The 14029-nt window shown below is 37.2% G+C and overlaps 1 protein-coding gene across 4 annotated transcripts in view; it reads left to right on the forward strand.

Moving 5' to 3' along the window:
• Window positions 1-14029, forward strand: part of UBR3 (ubiquitin protein ligase E3 component n-recognin 3) — a 236017-nt gene that overhangs the window by 145090 nt on the left and 76898 nt on the right. For all 4 annotated transcript variants that reach the window (XM_049887378.1, XM_049887377.1, XM_049887379.1 and 1 more), the window contains exons 25-26: window positions 1215-1364; window positions 12799-12932. In XM_049887378.1, coding sequence (XP_049743335.1) covers window positions 1215-1364; window positions 12799-12932 — 284 coding nt within the window. The remainder of the gene's footprint in view (window positions 1-1214; window positions 1365-12798; window positions 12933-14029) is intronic.

The raw sequence follows: 14029 nt of genomic DNA on the forward strand, positions 1-14029 counted from the left end.
TTGATTACTCTTTAAGCCAGCTATTTCTGCATTCTCCTTTAACCTGAGGGTGTCAGACTCACCTCCTCTTTTCTAAAGTTTTCTGTGTAAAATCCAAAGTAGTCTCATGTCAAATCTTAATGGCCTCTGGTACTTTCTTTCCTGTGAAATCTTTTCATTTTGACTCATTAGTTTCATTTTTACAAAGATTGTACTTTCTGGTTTTGATTCTATTAGTATGTTGTTGGTTTTTTTTTCTCTGATTTGTTGGCTTCTTTTTTATTTCTGTTAATACCAGGTAGTATCCAAAGTTCTATTTTAGATTTCCTGCCCCCTTCCCTCTCAGTCATTGTTAATAAATATCAGATATATGTTTATTTTATCTGCAGAATTCTTGATAAATATATCAAAACTTTCTCTGACATATATATATATATATATAATGTATTTACTTAGATATGCTTTCATCTGTTACATATCTCAAAAATCATTTCTGCCTCCCTGGTCTCCCCAGTCCGCTCTAGTCACTGCTTTGTCATCAGGGGCAGCATCACTGATCTTCGTGAAGTTAAGGATCTTTATCTGAAAGTCATTTTTAACTCAATATTTTATTTCTTGTTGTTACTGAAACTCCATCGCCAGGACATTGCTGCTATTTTCTGTAATAATGTGCTTTTAAAATTAATACTTAATAAACCAGTCATATCTAAACCATTTCTGTACATAAATGAACATCTTTTGATAATTATCATTGGAGAGATATAATTACTAGAATTTGGAGTAAGGGAGAAATTCTTTCTTCCTTGTTTACATCCTCTTTCTTTCTAAGATTGCCATGTTATTGTAAATTTCCCCTCTAACGTGCCTCAAGGAAAAGAAATGAGGTCTCCTTTCTTCTTTTAAAATGTTATAGTTTCCCTTTTTTTTTCATACAAATGCCTTTGCCTCTATGTTTTTGTTATCAGTTTTATATGTGAATGACTCAACAACATCAGAAGTGTATTTGGCCATATGTTCTTTGAAGTCTGTCTTTATATCAACTCTGCATTTTTTGTTGAACCTTTTTCTGAGTAAATGTTTTACTTTAGCAAGATTTTTTTTTCATAGTTATTACTATATAAGTTTATTGGTAATGAAGTTCAAAATTATTTGAACTTGACCACCCCACCACCACCACTTCATTGAAGAGAGATTTTTCTCATTAGGAATTAAGAACTGTAACTTTTTTTCCTTAGACTCTCCTGAGACGGATATTCCTATGGAGATAACCACAGCAGAACCACAAGTTTCTGAGGCAGTATATGACTGTGTTATTTGTGGACAGAGTGGCCCCTCCTCTGAAGACCGACCTACAGGATTGGTTGTACTGTTACAGGCATCTTCAGGTAAAATCAAAGTAACTTTTTCAATTGGAACATTTTAGAGCCAAAGTATATACAACAGATTAATAAATATCTGTATTAAATGAAAGCTATATCTCTGCCTAGCTATAATCACAGATCTATATAGTGAGGATTCTTAATCTCGTTCTATATCACTTTACTAGGCAGGACTCTTGAAAGAAGCCCTTAACAGAGAGGTATCTCTATAAGTTATATAATCTTGTTTCTTAAAGTGTGGCTTACAGTCATATTATTGCGTGTGATGGTGATGGTATATTATCAATGCTAGATGGTCAATAGCTGAATTAAGCTTTCTTGGCAATTTAATTCTTCTAGAACATGGAAACTTCTTAAGCCCAGAGATACTGGCAATTTGAGTATTTTAAATTACATGTAGCTATGCCCTTATTTCCTAAGCTATTGGAGTAGTAATTTTTGAAACATCCTGCTGATCGATACGTTTGCCAACCTATAGTTTTAAAAAAAGTTAGCACAAGTAGTGGGATATATGTTTGCCCACCTTGATTTTCTGCCTCTCAAATTTCTTGTGAAGTTGCTTTCCCATTTTGAGTGCATGCTGCCTCCAGGTGGGGTCCTGTGTAACTGCTAGAAATGGGCATGTGCTACACAGTACTGTTTTTATGGGGTATTGTATAAGGTGTTGCATCCTGAAGGTGTGATTGTATAAAACTTTTGTCTCTTTTGGCTTTTGTACAGTGAGATAAGCCTTGTAAGTATATTTCCGTGTTCCTGTGTGTTATTTGGAAGTTGTGTTTCTCGTAATGATTCCATGCTTGCACAAATGCCTCATTTTCAGGTGCCATATATCGTATGTACCTGTCAAGGGATTTAGAAAGTGATGCAGTGTCCAGAGGGAGATATGTGCCCCACGTATTATGCATCAGAATCTGCATTTCATTACAAATTTCAGAAATGCTCCTTAATTCAGCATGCCTTCCATTAATGAAAAAACATGGTATAAAAAAAATTAATTTGTACTTGAAAGAGTTAAAAAAAATGTGAAAGATTTGACTGAATGCTGTCCATCTTCTCCAATACCAAGATATTTTGAGATAGTGGTAACCTTTACATATTCTAGTCCTAATGAATTTAATCCTTTTCAACAGGAGCATGTGTGAAGCAAAGACAAAACAGAATTCTTACATTTTTCTCCCGAGCATTTACTTGCTAAATAAGTGTGGTTAAGTGTAAAGCATTAGACATAGAGACTCTCCTGAGTTCAAATACAGGCATTGCTTGACTTAATTTGGCCAAGTTTGTTTCCTTCTTTTAAATATAGATAGACTGTTGACGTCAATGGATTGTCCTGTTGATTAAGTAATGTAATACAGGCAGAAAGGATAATTGTTATATCTTATTGATGGATGGACCCTTTTAATCAATACTTAATGTCCTTTGTTATAACAATTTTTTTAAGTCTATTTTGTCTTATATTAGCATAGCCACCCCAGCTCTCTTGGTTGTTTGCATGGAATACCTTTTTTCCATGTTTCTGTTTTCAACCTGAATATGTCTTTGGATCTAAAGTGAGTCTTTTGTAGATAGCATATAGTTGGATCATGTTTCTTTATTCATTCTGCCCATCTCTGCCTTTTAATTGGCAAGTTTAATTTATATTCAAAGTAATTACTAATAAGGAAGCACTTCTACCATTTTGCTCTTTTTTTTTCTCTATGTCTTAAACCTTTTTTGTTCCCCTTTTATAATTAACTTTTTCTAGTGTGCCATTTTGATTCCCTTCTCATTTCTTTTTCTGTATATTCTTTAGTTTTTTCCTTAGGGGTTATCCCGAAGATTATAGTTAACATCTTGCTTTTCCAACAGTCAAATTTGCATTAATACCAACTTAGTTTCAATAATATATAAAAACTCTGCTCCTTTACAGCTCTGTCACCTCACCCTTTTATGTTTTTCTCTGAATGCCTGCACTTTTCTACAAATATTCTAAAAATCTCAGTCTACAGTTCTTTCCAAATGTTCATCTTATATATTTTTAAATGGCACTGTGAGAATAAAAGCATGGATTTTAACTTTGGACATCCTAAAGTTTTGCAAAGACTGTGGGGATTAATGGAATGGGAAGATTATATAATACTGTTCTCTTATGGAGAATAGAAGCTCCCAAAGTAAGTATTCTTTGCAACCGCCATTCTGTGCAATAGTGAGGTAACAGGTAAATAAATACCTGTACAGGTAGACAGAACTGCTATAAAGACCTTTAACTTAAGCTGTGTTTTTAAGGGTTTCTAATTATAAGTCAGAGCCCTGGTGGCTTATGGTTAAGGGCTCGGCTGCTAACCAAAAGGTCAGCAGTTCAAATCCACCAGCCACTCCTTGGAAACCCTATGGGGGCAGTTCTGCTCTGTCCTATAGGGTCGTTATGAGTTGGAACCAACTCGATGGCGCCTAACAACAATTATAAGCCTGAAATCAGTACAAGTCAAGCATGTTAGACTGAGAGGAGAAAATGTGGGGCTTTTCTTTGGTATGTGTTTTCAAGACCATGCCAATAAAGAATCAGGCCTATAGCAATAATCACACCTTAGCACCCAGGTCTTGGTCTCCAAATACTATTTTCCACTAAAATGAACTAAGACTTGTTAGAAAAATGGCTGATTTCAGGGCAGGGAATGTGTAAGACAAATTCAGTATAACTTGTGATACTAGAAAATACAGAAGTTACCAAGGCTACTAGTTTTGTGTTAAAAAGACTTAGGAGACAACTTGAAGAGAGTTCCATTGAACAAAGATGTAATAATGTGAGCGTCAACAAGAAAATTAATTGTAGCAGAGTTTACACTGATACAAATAGGTACTAATTAGTTATTTTTAGAATATGATAAAGAACCACCATCTCAATATTATGAGCATTAGTAAATAAGGGAAAGAATACAGCATTTTCCTGCCTTCCCTATACAATCTATACTTCAGAGTAACCAAATAGCTGATGAGAAATTTTGCAGGGGTATTATAGCTAATAAAGAAAGAAGGAATGAAAGAGAATTTGAAATCCCTGATGAACTGATGGATCTAGGACATAATCATCAATGGTTGCTAATATATCAAACAGGGAGAAAATAGATTGGACAGAGGAACATATTTAAATCACCATGAAGGGATGCTTTCAGGAAAATCCAAACTGTTCTTCAATGACCTGATTTCTTCAAAAAGTAAAATAATGCATGGGGGGAGAGGCCAAGAAGAGGGAGTTAAAGCAGAAGCCTATTAATTAAAAGACTGTAAGGGGACCCTACAATTATTAAATAAATAAATAAGAGACAACTGGGGAATTGGGAACACTGGCTAGATATTTGATGATATTGAAGAATTTATTTAGTAGTGATTATGGCCATGTGTAAAAAAGTCCTCTCATTTAGATAAAAATACTGAAATATTTATAGGTGAAATTATATGATGTCTGGAATCTGCTTGAAAATAATTTGACGGGGGAGGGAAAAAATAAAGTAAGAAGAGCCATGAGTTAATTACTGTTGATGAGACATGAGGGCATGAGGGTTCATTTTTACTAGTCTTTTTGCTTTAGTATACAGTTAAATTTTTTCATATTCACATGTAAAAAAAAGAGATGAATCAAAATAAAGAAATCAGAGGAGAAAAAGAGTGGGGAGAGGGTGTCAGTGAGTAGATGAGCCTCAGAAGGAAAGGAAAGAAACCGCTGAAAATTTCACCTGCTAGAGTTCCCAATTAAAATCACTTTGAGGCAACGGGTTTTTTTTTTTTTTTTTGAGATTTAATGCTTTTTAATGTTAGTTTCTTATTTTCTTTCTATCTCTGAAAGATAAGACAGCTATGGTAAAGTGGAATTACCTAACAGTTATTGTTTTAGCTAGTGTACCAAATTGTTAAAAAAGGGATTAAATAACATAACAAATAAAAGCAATTTTAAAAATATTAAATGAGAGCAAGTTTGGAATAAGAATGGAAGCTTCATTAAGGCAGAGATTTTTTTGTTTTGTTTTATTTCTTATTAGAACAGTGCCTGGCACCTAGATGCTCAGTAAATATTTGTGGAATGAATGAATGAATAAAACAAAACATTAAGTTGATTATTACAGTTTATTTTTTGACAAGTAATGGAAAGTCAAATCCAAGTAAGCTGGTTTCCTGAGAGTAGTAGAAAAGAAAAGTAGCTGTGATGATGGTAGGCAGAACTCCCACACATTTCCTTTTTAGTAGACATTTCTGGTTTTGACAGCTCTACTGCAGTGTCCCACTTATCAGGCTTCCCAAATCAATTTCATTTTTGACAAGAGTAACAGGAGAAGAAACTGATTTACCAGGTACCATATTTTGTAAACGTATATATGTACCTAACAACAGAGCTCCAAAATATATGAAGCACAAACTGACAGAATCAAAGGGAGAAATAGACATTTTTACAATGATAGTTAGAGTCCCATGATGGTAAAATTGGTTAAGACCCTTGATTGCTAACTGAAAGGTTAGAGTTTCGAGTCTACTCAGATATACCTGGGAAGAAAGTCCTGTCAATCTACTTTGAAAAATCAGCCAATGAAAACCATGTGGAGTACAGTTCTACATTGACACATGGGGTTGCCCTGAGTCAAAACTGACTCAACACAACAGCAACTGGTTACAATGACAGTTGGAGACTGCAGTACCCCACTTTCATTAATGGATTAACAACTAAACAGACCAATAGAGAAATAGGAAACTTAACATTTATAACTAGACCTAACAGACATATATAGAACACTTAACCCAGCAACAGCAGAATACTCATTTTTCTCAATTGCACATGAAACATTCTCCAGGATAGGCCGTATACCAAAACCAAACCCATTGCCTTTTAATCAATACTGACTCATAGCAACCCTATAGGACAGAGTAGAACTCCCTGATAAAAGTTTATGTGATAGTTAAAGTTGTGTGTCAGCTTGGCTGGTCCATGACTCTCAGTGACTTGACAGTTAGGATCTAGGTTGGCAGTTACGTAATGATGTAATTACCTGCATGATGAGTTCTGATATAATGTGATCACCTCCATGATGAGATCTCCCATAAACAGCCAGTCAGTTGAAAGGGAGTTTCCTTGGGGGTGTGGCCTGCATCCTATATATATGTATGGACGTCCTGGCAAAGCTTGCTGGCTTTTGCTTGCTCTGGATCCTGCATCTGGCTTGTCGTCATCTGACCTCCAATATTTGGGACTTGGGCCAGCAGTTTTCCATATTGCCCGCCTATCTTGGGATTTGTCGGCCTCCACAGCCTGTGAGCCAGCAGCTTGCTGTCTTATCTCTTAATCTTGGATTTGGTAGCCTCTGCAGCCCGTGAGCCAGCAGCCTGCCTTGTGCACTGCTGATCTTGGATTCATCAGCTGTGGCAGCTACATGAGTCAGGAGAAGTCTCCAGCCTGACACCTGACCCACGGACCTAGAACTTTCCAGCCTCTACAATCTTGCAAGCCATTTCCTTGATATAAATATCTGTGTCTTTCTCTCTATGTATACACACATACATACACACATACCTGTTGCCATTGAGTTGATTCCAACTCAGAGTGACCCTGTAGCATATATGTGTGTGTGTGTGTGTATATAAGTATATATATATATGTAGACACATATATACATGTATATATTTATATATATGTATATGTACATATGGAAACCCTGGTGGCGTAGTGGTTAAGTGCTACGTCTGTTAACCAAGAGGTCCAGCAGTTTGAATCTGCCAGGTGCTCCTTGGAAACTCTGTGGAGCAGCTCTACTCTGTCCTATAGGGTAGCTATGAGTTGGAATCAACTCTATGGCAGTGGGTTTGGTTTTTTGGTATATGTACATATACACATGCTTTACTGGTTTTGCTTCTCTAGAGAACCCACCCTAGGACAGTTTCCAAGGCTGTAATCTTTACATGAGCAGACTGCCACTTCTTTCTCCTACAGAGTGACTGATGGGTTCAAACCACCGACCTTTAGGTTAGCAGCTAAGCACTTAATCGTTGCACCGCCAGGGCTCCTTCATAGACCATAAAACAGGCCACAAAACAAGTTTCAATAAATCTAAAAAGATTGAGGTAATCTAAAATATCATCTCCACAATGGAATGAAACTAGAAATCAATAACAGAAGGAAAACTGATGAAAATTCATAATATGTGGAAATTAAAAAACAAACACTTGAACAACCAGTGAGTCAAAGAAGAAATTACAAATGAAATTGGAAAATAATTTGAGGTGGATGAAAACACAATATACCAGGGGAAACAGTGCTCAGAGGGAAATTTATAGCTGTAGAATTTACATTAAAAAAGAAGAAAGATCACAAATGAATTTACACTTTAAGGAACTAGAAAAAGAAGAGCAAGCTAAACCCAAACCTAGTAGTATGAAAGAAATAATGAAGATTAAAGTGAAAATAAATAGAGAATAGAAAAATATACAATCAATGACACCAAAAGTCCATTTGTTGAAATGATGAACAAAATTGACAGACCTTTAGCTAGATTGATGAAAATAAAAGAGAAGACACAAATTACTAACATCAGAAATGAAAGTGGGTACATTACCATTTTCAGAAATGAAAGTGGGGATTATAAGAGAATATTATGAACAGTTGTACACCAACAAATAGATAACCTAGATGAAATGGATAAATTCCTAGAAACAAACTACCAAAACTGACTCAAGAAGAAAGAGTAAATTTGAACAGACCTATAATAAGAGATCGAATCAGTAATCAAAAAGCCTCTCAACATAGAAAAACCCAGGACTAGACGGCTTCAATGTTGGATTCTACCTAATATTTAAGAATTAACCCTAATCCTTCTCAGATTTGTCCAAAAGATAGAAGAGGAGGGACCACTTCCTGACTCGTTCTGTGAGGTCAGCGTGACCCCTGAAACCAAAACCAGATAAAGACATCACAGTTTTTTTCTTATAGCAGGTATTTTTTTTTCTTGATCCAAGATCCAGTCAAGGGTTATGTATGGCATTTATAATTGTCATTTCTTGTTAGTCTCTTTTAATCTGAAACAGTTTCTTCTGCCCCATTTTGAACTTATGTTTTATAATATTGACAGTCTTCCTCATTTGTTCTGTAGAATGTCTCAGAATATGGATTTGTGTGATTTTTTTCTTATTAGGTTCAAATTAAACATTTTTGGGAAGGATACTGTTGTTGTTAGATGCTGTTGAATCAGTTCTGACTCATAGTGACCCTATGTACAACAGTGAAATGCTGCCTAGTCCTACAGTATCCTTACAGTCATTGCTATGTTTGACCCCATTGTTACAGCTACTGTGTCAATCCATATTGTTGAGGGTCTTCCTCTTTTTCGGTGACCCTCACTTTACCAAGCATGATGTCCTTCTCCAGGGACTGATCCCTCCTGATAACATGTCCAAAGCAAGTGAGACAGAATCCTCACCATCCTTACTTCTAAGGAGCACTCTGGCTGTACTTCTTCCCACAGATTTGTTTGTTCTTCTGGCAGTCCATGGTATGTTCAATACTCTTTGCAAGCATCACAGTTCAAATGCATCAATTCTTCTTCAGTTTTTCTTATTCATTGTCCAGCTTTCACATGTGTATGAGGCGATTGAAAATACTATGGCTTGGATCAGGTGCACCTTAGTCCTCAGAGGGACATCTTTGCTTTTGAACACTTTAAAGTGGTCCTTTGCAGCAGATCTGCTCAATACGGTGCATAGTTTGATTTCTTGACTGCTGCTTCCATGGGTGTTGATTGTGGATCCCAGTAAACTGAAATCCTTAACAACCTCAGTATTTTCTCCATTTATCATGATGTTGCTTATTGGTCTAGTTGTGAGGAGTTTTGTTTTCTTTATGTTGAGATACAATCCTTACTGAAGGTGTAATCCATCTTCATCCGTAAGTGCTTCAAGTCCTCTTCACTTTGAGTAAGCAAGGTTGTGTCATCTGCATAATGCAGATTGTTAATGAGTCTTCCTCCAATACCAATGCTGCATTCTTAGTCATACAGTTCAGCTTCTTGGATTATTTGCTCAGCATACAGATTGAGTAAGTATGGTGAAAGGATATATCCTTGATGCACACCTTTTCTGATTTTAAACCACGCAGTATCCCCTTGTTCTTTTTGAAGTCTCCCTCTTGGTCTATGTACAAGTTCCACATGAGCACAATTAAGTGTTCTGGAATTCCCATTCTTCGTAATGTTATCTGTAAGTCAAATGTCTTTGTGTAGTAAATAAAACATAGGTAACATCTTTCTGGTATTCTCTGCTTTCATTCAGGATCCATCTGACAAGGTCCTACATAGGTGATATTCCTTCCCGTTGCATCACATCAGGAGGTTCACAGTGTTGGTTTGTTCCATTATCAGTGATGCCAGCCAAGGTTGATCATTTGGTTAAGGTGGTAGGTAATCTATATTGTTAGGTGCCATTGAGTTGGTTCTGACTCATAGTAACCCGGTGTATAACAGAATGAAACGTTGACCAATCCTGTGCCATCCCCCCAATTGTTGCTATGTTTGAGTCCATTGTCGCAGCCACTGTGTCAGTCCATCTTGTTGAAGGTCTTCCTCTTTTTCACTGACCCTCTACTTTACCAAGCATGTTGTCCTTCTCCTGGGACTGATCCCTCTTGATAACATGTCCAAAGTAAGTGAGACGAAGTCTCGTCATCCATACTTCTAAGGAGTATTCTGGCTGTACTTCTTCCCAGACAGATTTGTTTGTTCTTCTGGCAGCCCGTGGTATATTCAGTATTCTTCGCCAGCAGCATAATTCACCCTGTCCACCACTTGCCTGTCAGTTTGCTGTACTTTGATGGCTTGTTTGTCTTTGTGTTGCTGAAAACAATGCTACCAGTATTTCAAATATCAGCAGAGTCATCCATGGTAAACAGGTTTCAGCAGAGCTTCCAGACTAAGACAGTCTAAGAAGACAAACCTGGCGATCTGCTTTTTTTAAAATTGTGCTTTAGGTGAAGGTTTACAGAGCAAATTAGTTTCTCATTAAACAATATACATATCATTTTGTGACATTGGTTGCCAACCCCATGACATGTCAACACTCTCCCCTTCTCGACTTTTGAGTTCCTCCTCATTTCCATTTGTCCAGCTTTCTTGTTCCCTCCTGCCTTCTCATCCTTGCCCCTGGGCTGGTGTGCCCATTTCGTCTTATGTACATGGTTGAGCTATGTGTATTATTGTTTGTTTTATGGGCCTGTCTAATCTTTGGCTGAAGGGTCAATCTCAGGAGTGACTTCGGTACTGAGTTAGAAGGGATTCTAGGAGCCACCCTCTCAGGTTTCTCCAGTCTCTGCCAGACCAGTAAGTCTGGTCTTTTTTTGTGTGAGTTTGAATTTTGTTCTACATTTTTCTCCAGCCCTGTTCGGGACACTCTATTGTGATCCCTGTCAGAACATTTGGTGGTAGCCGGGCACCAACTGGTTGTGCTGGACTCAGTTTGGTGGAGGCTCTGATAGTTATGGTCTATTAATCCTTTTAACGATCTTTCCCTTGTGCCTTTGGTTTTCTTCATTCTCCCTTGCTCCAGACGAGGTGGGACCAGTGGACTTACCTTAGATGGCTGCTCTCAAGCTTTTAAGACCCCAGATGCTACTCATCAAAGTAGGATGTAGAACATTTTCCTTATAAACTATATTATGCCAGTTGAGCTAGATATCACCCGACACCATGGCCCCCAGCCCTCAGCTTAATCCCTATGGGAGTAACTTAATCCCTATGGGAGTTTTGGATATGTCTGTGAAGCTTCTTTGACTTTGCCTTGGTCAAGTCATGCTGGTTTCCTCAGTACTGTGTACTGTCTTACCCTTCACCTGGTGATTTACCTTTTTTTTTTTTTAATTGTGCTTTAGGTGAAAGTTTACAGCTCAAGTTAATTTCTCATACAAAAATTATACACATATTGTTATGTGACCCTAGTTGTAATTCCTATAATGTGACAGCATGTTCCCCCTTTCTACCCTGGGTTTCCTGTGTCCATTCAACCAACTCCTGTCCCCTTCTGCCTTCTCATCCTGCCTCCAGACAGAAGCTGCCCACTTAGTCTTGTGTATCTACTTGACTAAGAAGCACAGTCTTCTCGAGTTTTATTTCATGTTTTATAGTCCAGTCTAATCTTTATCTGAAGAGTTGGCTTCAGGAATGGTTTTAGTTCTGGGTTAACAGAGAGTCTGGGGGCCATGGCTTCTGGGGTTCCTCTAGTCTCAGTCAGACCATTAAGTCTGGTCTTTTTATGTGAATTTGAGTTCTACACCCCACTTTTCTTCTGTTCTGTCAGGGACTCTGTTGTGTTCCCTGTCAGGGCAGTCATTGGTGGTAGCCGGGCACCATCTAGTTCTTCTGGTCTCAGGCTGATGGAGCCTGTGGTTTATGTGGCCCTTTTTTCTCTTGGGCTAACGTTTTCCTTGTGTCTTTGGTGTTCTTCATCCTCCTTTGCTCCAAGTGGGTTGGTTATATACTTATTTAAAAAAAGAGTGAAAACCTTATGGATAGCAAGTAATATATAGAATGATACGTTTAGACTGTATCCACTTAACGCCTTTACACTTTTACTTGCTCTTCCTTACCTGAATCAGTTATGTTGATGGTTGCAAAATGATGATTTTCTATTTCCTTCATTCCTTTTATGTGGCTGACAGTCTTCTCTGTTGCTAAACTTTCCCAACCCCTGCTTTTTTTGAGTATTGCCATTGTTATTGTTGTTAGTTGCTGTCGAGTCAACTCCGACTCATGGCGACCTCCACCTCCTGTGTGCAGAGTAGAACTGTACTCCCTAGGGTTTTTCAAGGCTGTGACTTTTCAGAAGGTGGTCACCAGACCTGTTTTCTGAGGTGCCTCTTTTATTGTTTTTATGATTCAATCAATGTGTTATCTGTTACCACCATCATTCTTTTTGATATTCAAATTTTATCAAATTTGACCAATCAGAGCTCCTTCAGGTGTTTATGACTTGCCCCATTGATGTTTAAACACTTCCTTGCTCTTTATTAACCAAAATTCCAGGCTCACATTGCACTTTTTCCCAACCCTGCTATCAGCTCTTTCTCTAAGGAGTTCTGCTTCCCTTTAGTGAGAAATGGTATATTTAAAAAAAAAAAAAAAAAGTTTATTGATACTGGAAAGTCATTGCTTCTAGCCATTGTCAATGAACAGATTTGGGAAGTATTCATCCATCCCTCCCTCCCTCTCTCCCTCCCTCCCTCCTTCCATCCATCATGAATTCATACTCATATTTTAAAAAGTAAATACTGGCATACTTGAAGTTTATTCTGTAGAAGAAAACGAGAGCACCACTTTTTTTAGGTCTGTAAAAATAGAAAAATTAGTGTAGCTTGTTTGTGGTGAATAATTTAGCTTTTCTTGGTGAATCAGGTGTACATGTTGGTTATTTAATGAGCCCTTGTCTGGTATTTTTGTAGTTTTAGGGCAGTGCCGTGACAGCGTTGACCCAAAAAAGCTGCCGATCACTGAAGAGGAACAGATTTACCCTTGGGATACATGTGCAGCGGTTCATGACGTGAGACTTTCATTATTACAGCGCTATTTTAAAGATGTAAGTACCCTTTCATTGAGTAATATTTCTCTCTCAAAAATTGGTGGTTGTTTCCCTCTGATTAGAGTTTTATATGTTTTTCTTCTCTCAAAATGTCGTTTTGATTTGAAATCTGGAAGTTTTTAAAATAAAAACTAACATGTAGATGATTAAAACATTTGAAATCTGCTAATAAAAATTTCAGGTAATTGTGATATCTTTGTTTTAAATTTTTTTTTTTTTTTGGAGTATATGAATTCAATGGAATGATAAGCTTTAGCTCGGTAAAAACTGTTAGGTGTGGTATGAATATTATAAAGATTTTTTGCTTCCTTTTACTTTCATTTAAAGATAAATATCATTATGATGCTTTTAAGATGTTAAGTAGAAACAGATTTGATTCACATCTTCTGTGTCTCCTTGTTGTGAACTTTGTGGGTTTATGCCAGCCTTTTGCACTTAGATACTCAAGCACTCATAGGTGTCTCAAGGCTTGGAAGATAAACTATTCAGTAGCGGCAGTAGTGTTTTCTTATTTGTAGAGCTTCTGTACTACTTGTGATAGTATCAAATGGGGTTTTCTTCAACCGCTACTGATTTTTGTGTTGGCTGTTTCTTGTATTAGATAAACATCTGATAGATAATAGCTTAACATATTGAAAATACTTAAAATATAAAGTAAGGCATTATATTAAGTTAGCTGTATGAACTGACTGGATAGATTTCCAAATAGAACTTCTTTCTTGTCCATAATCCACTCATTTAAATGGAATAAATTAGAAGGATAGGTGGACGAGAGAATACTTAATGGTTGGAAACAATAACTTACTCAGTGAAGATAAGAGTCAAAGTCTGGTTCCATAATGGTCTGGCTTGAGGGGTTTCTGGAGAGGCTGATGGCCTTAGTTAGGGAGCTGTCATATAGAGTAGAAGGAGTCCTTGGCCAGAAAAACCGGGGTTTGGTCCAGTTTTGCCATTTCTCAGCAGTGTGGGCTTGGCTTAATCTCTTAAATACTCCAGGGCTTAATTTCCTTATCTGTAAAATGGGATTTATAATTGGAAACCCTTGTGGCATAACGGTTAAGAGCTACAGCTGCTAACCAAAAGGTCGGCAGTTC

This window comes from Elephas maximus, chromosome 6 (assembly GCF_024166365.1).
Source record: "Elephas maximus indicus isolate mEleMax1 chromosome 6, mEleMax1 primary haplotype, whole genome shotgun sequence".
Lineage (NCBI taxonomy): Eukaryota > Metazoa > Chordata > Mammalia > Proboscidea > Elephantidae > Elephas > Elephas maximus.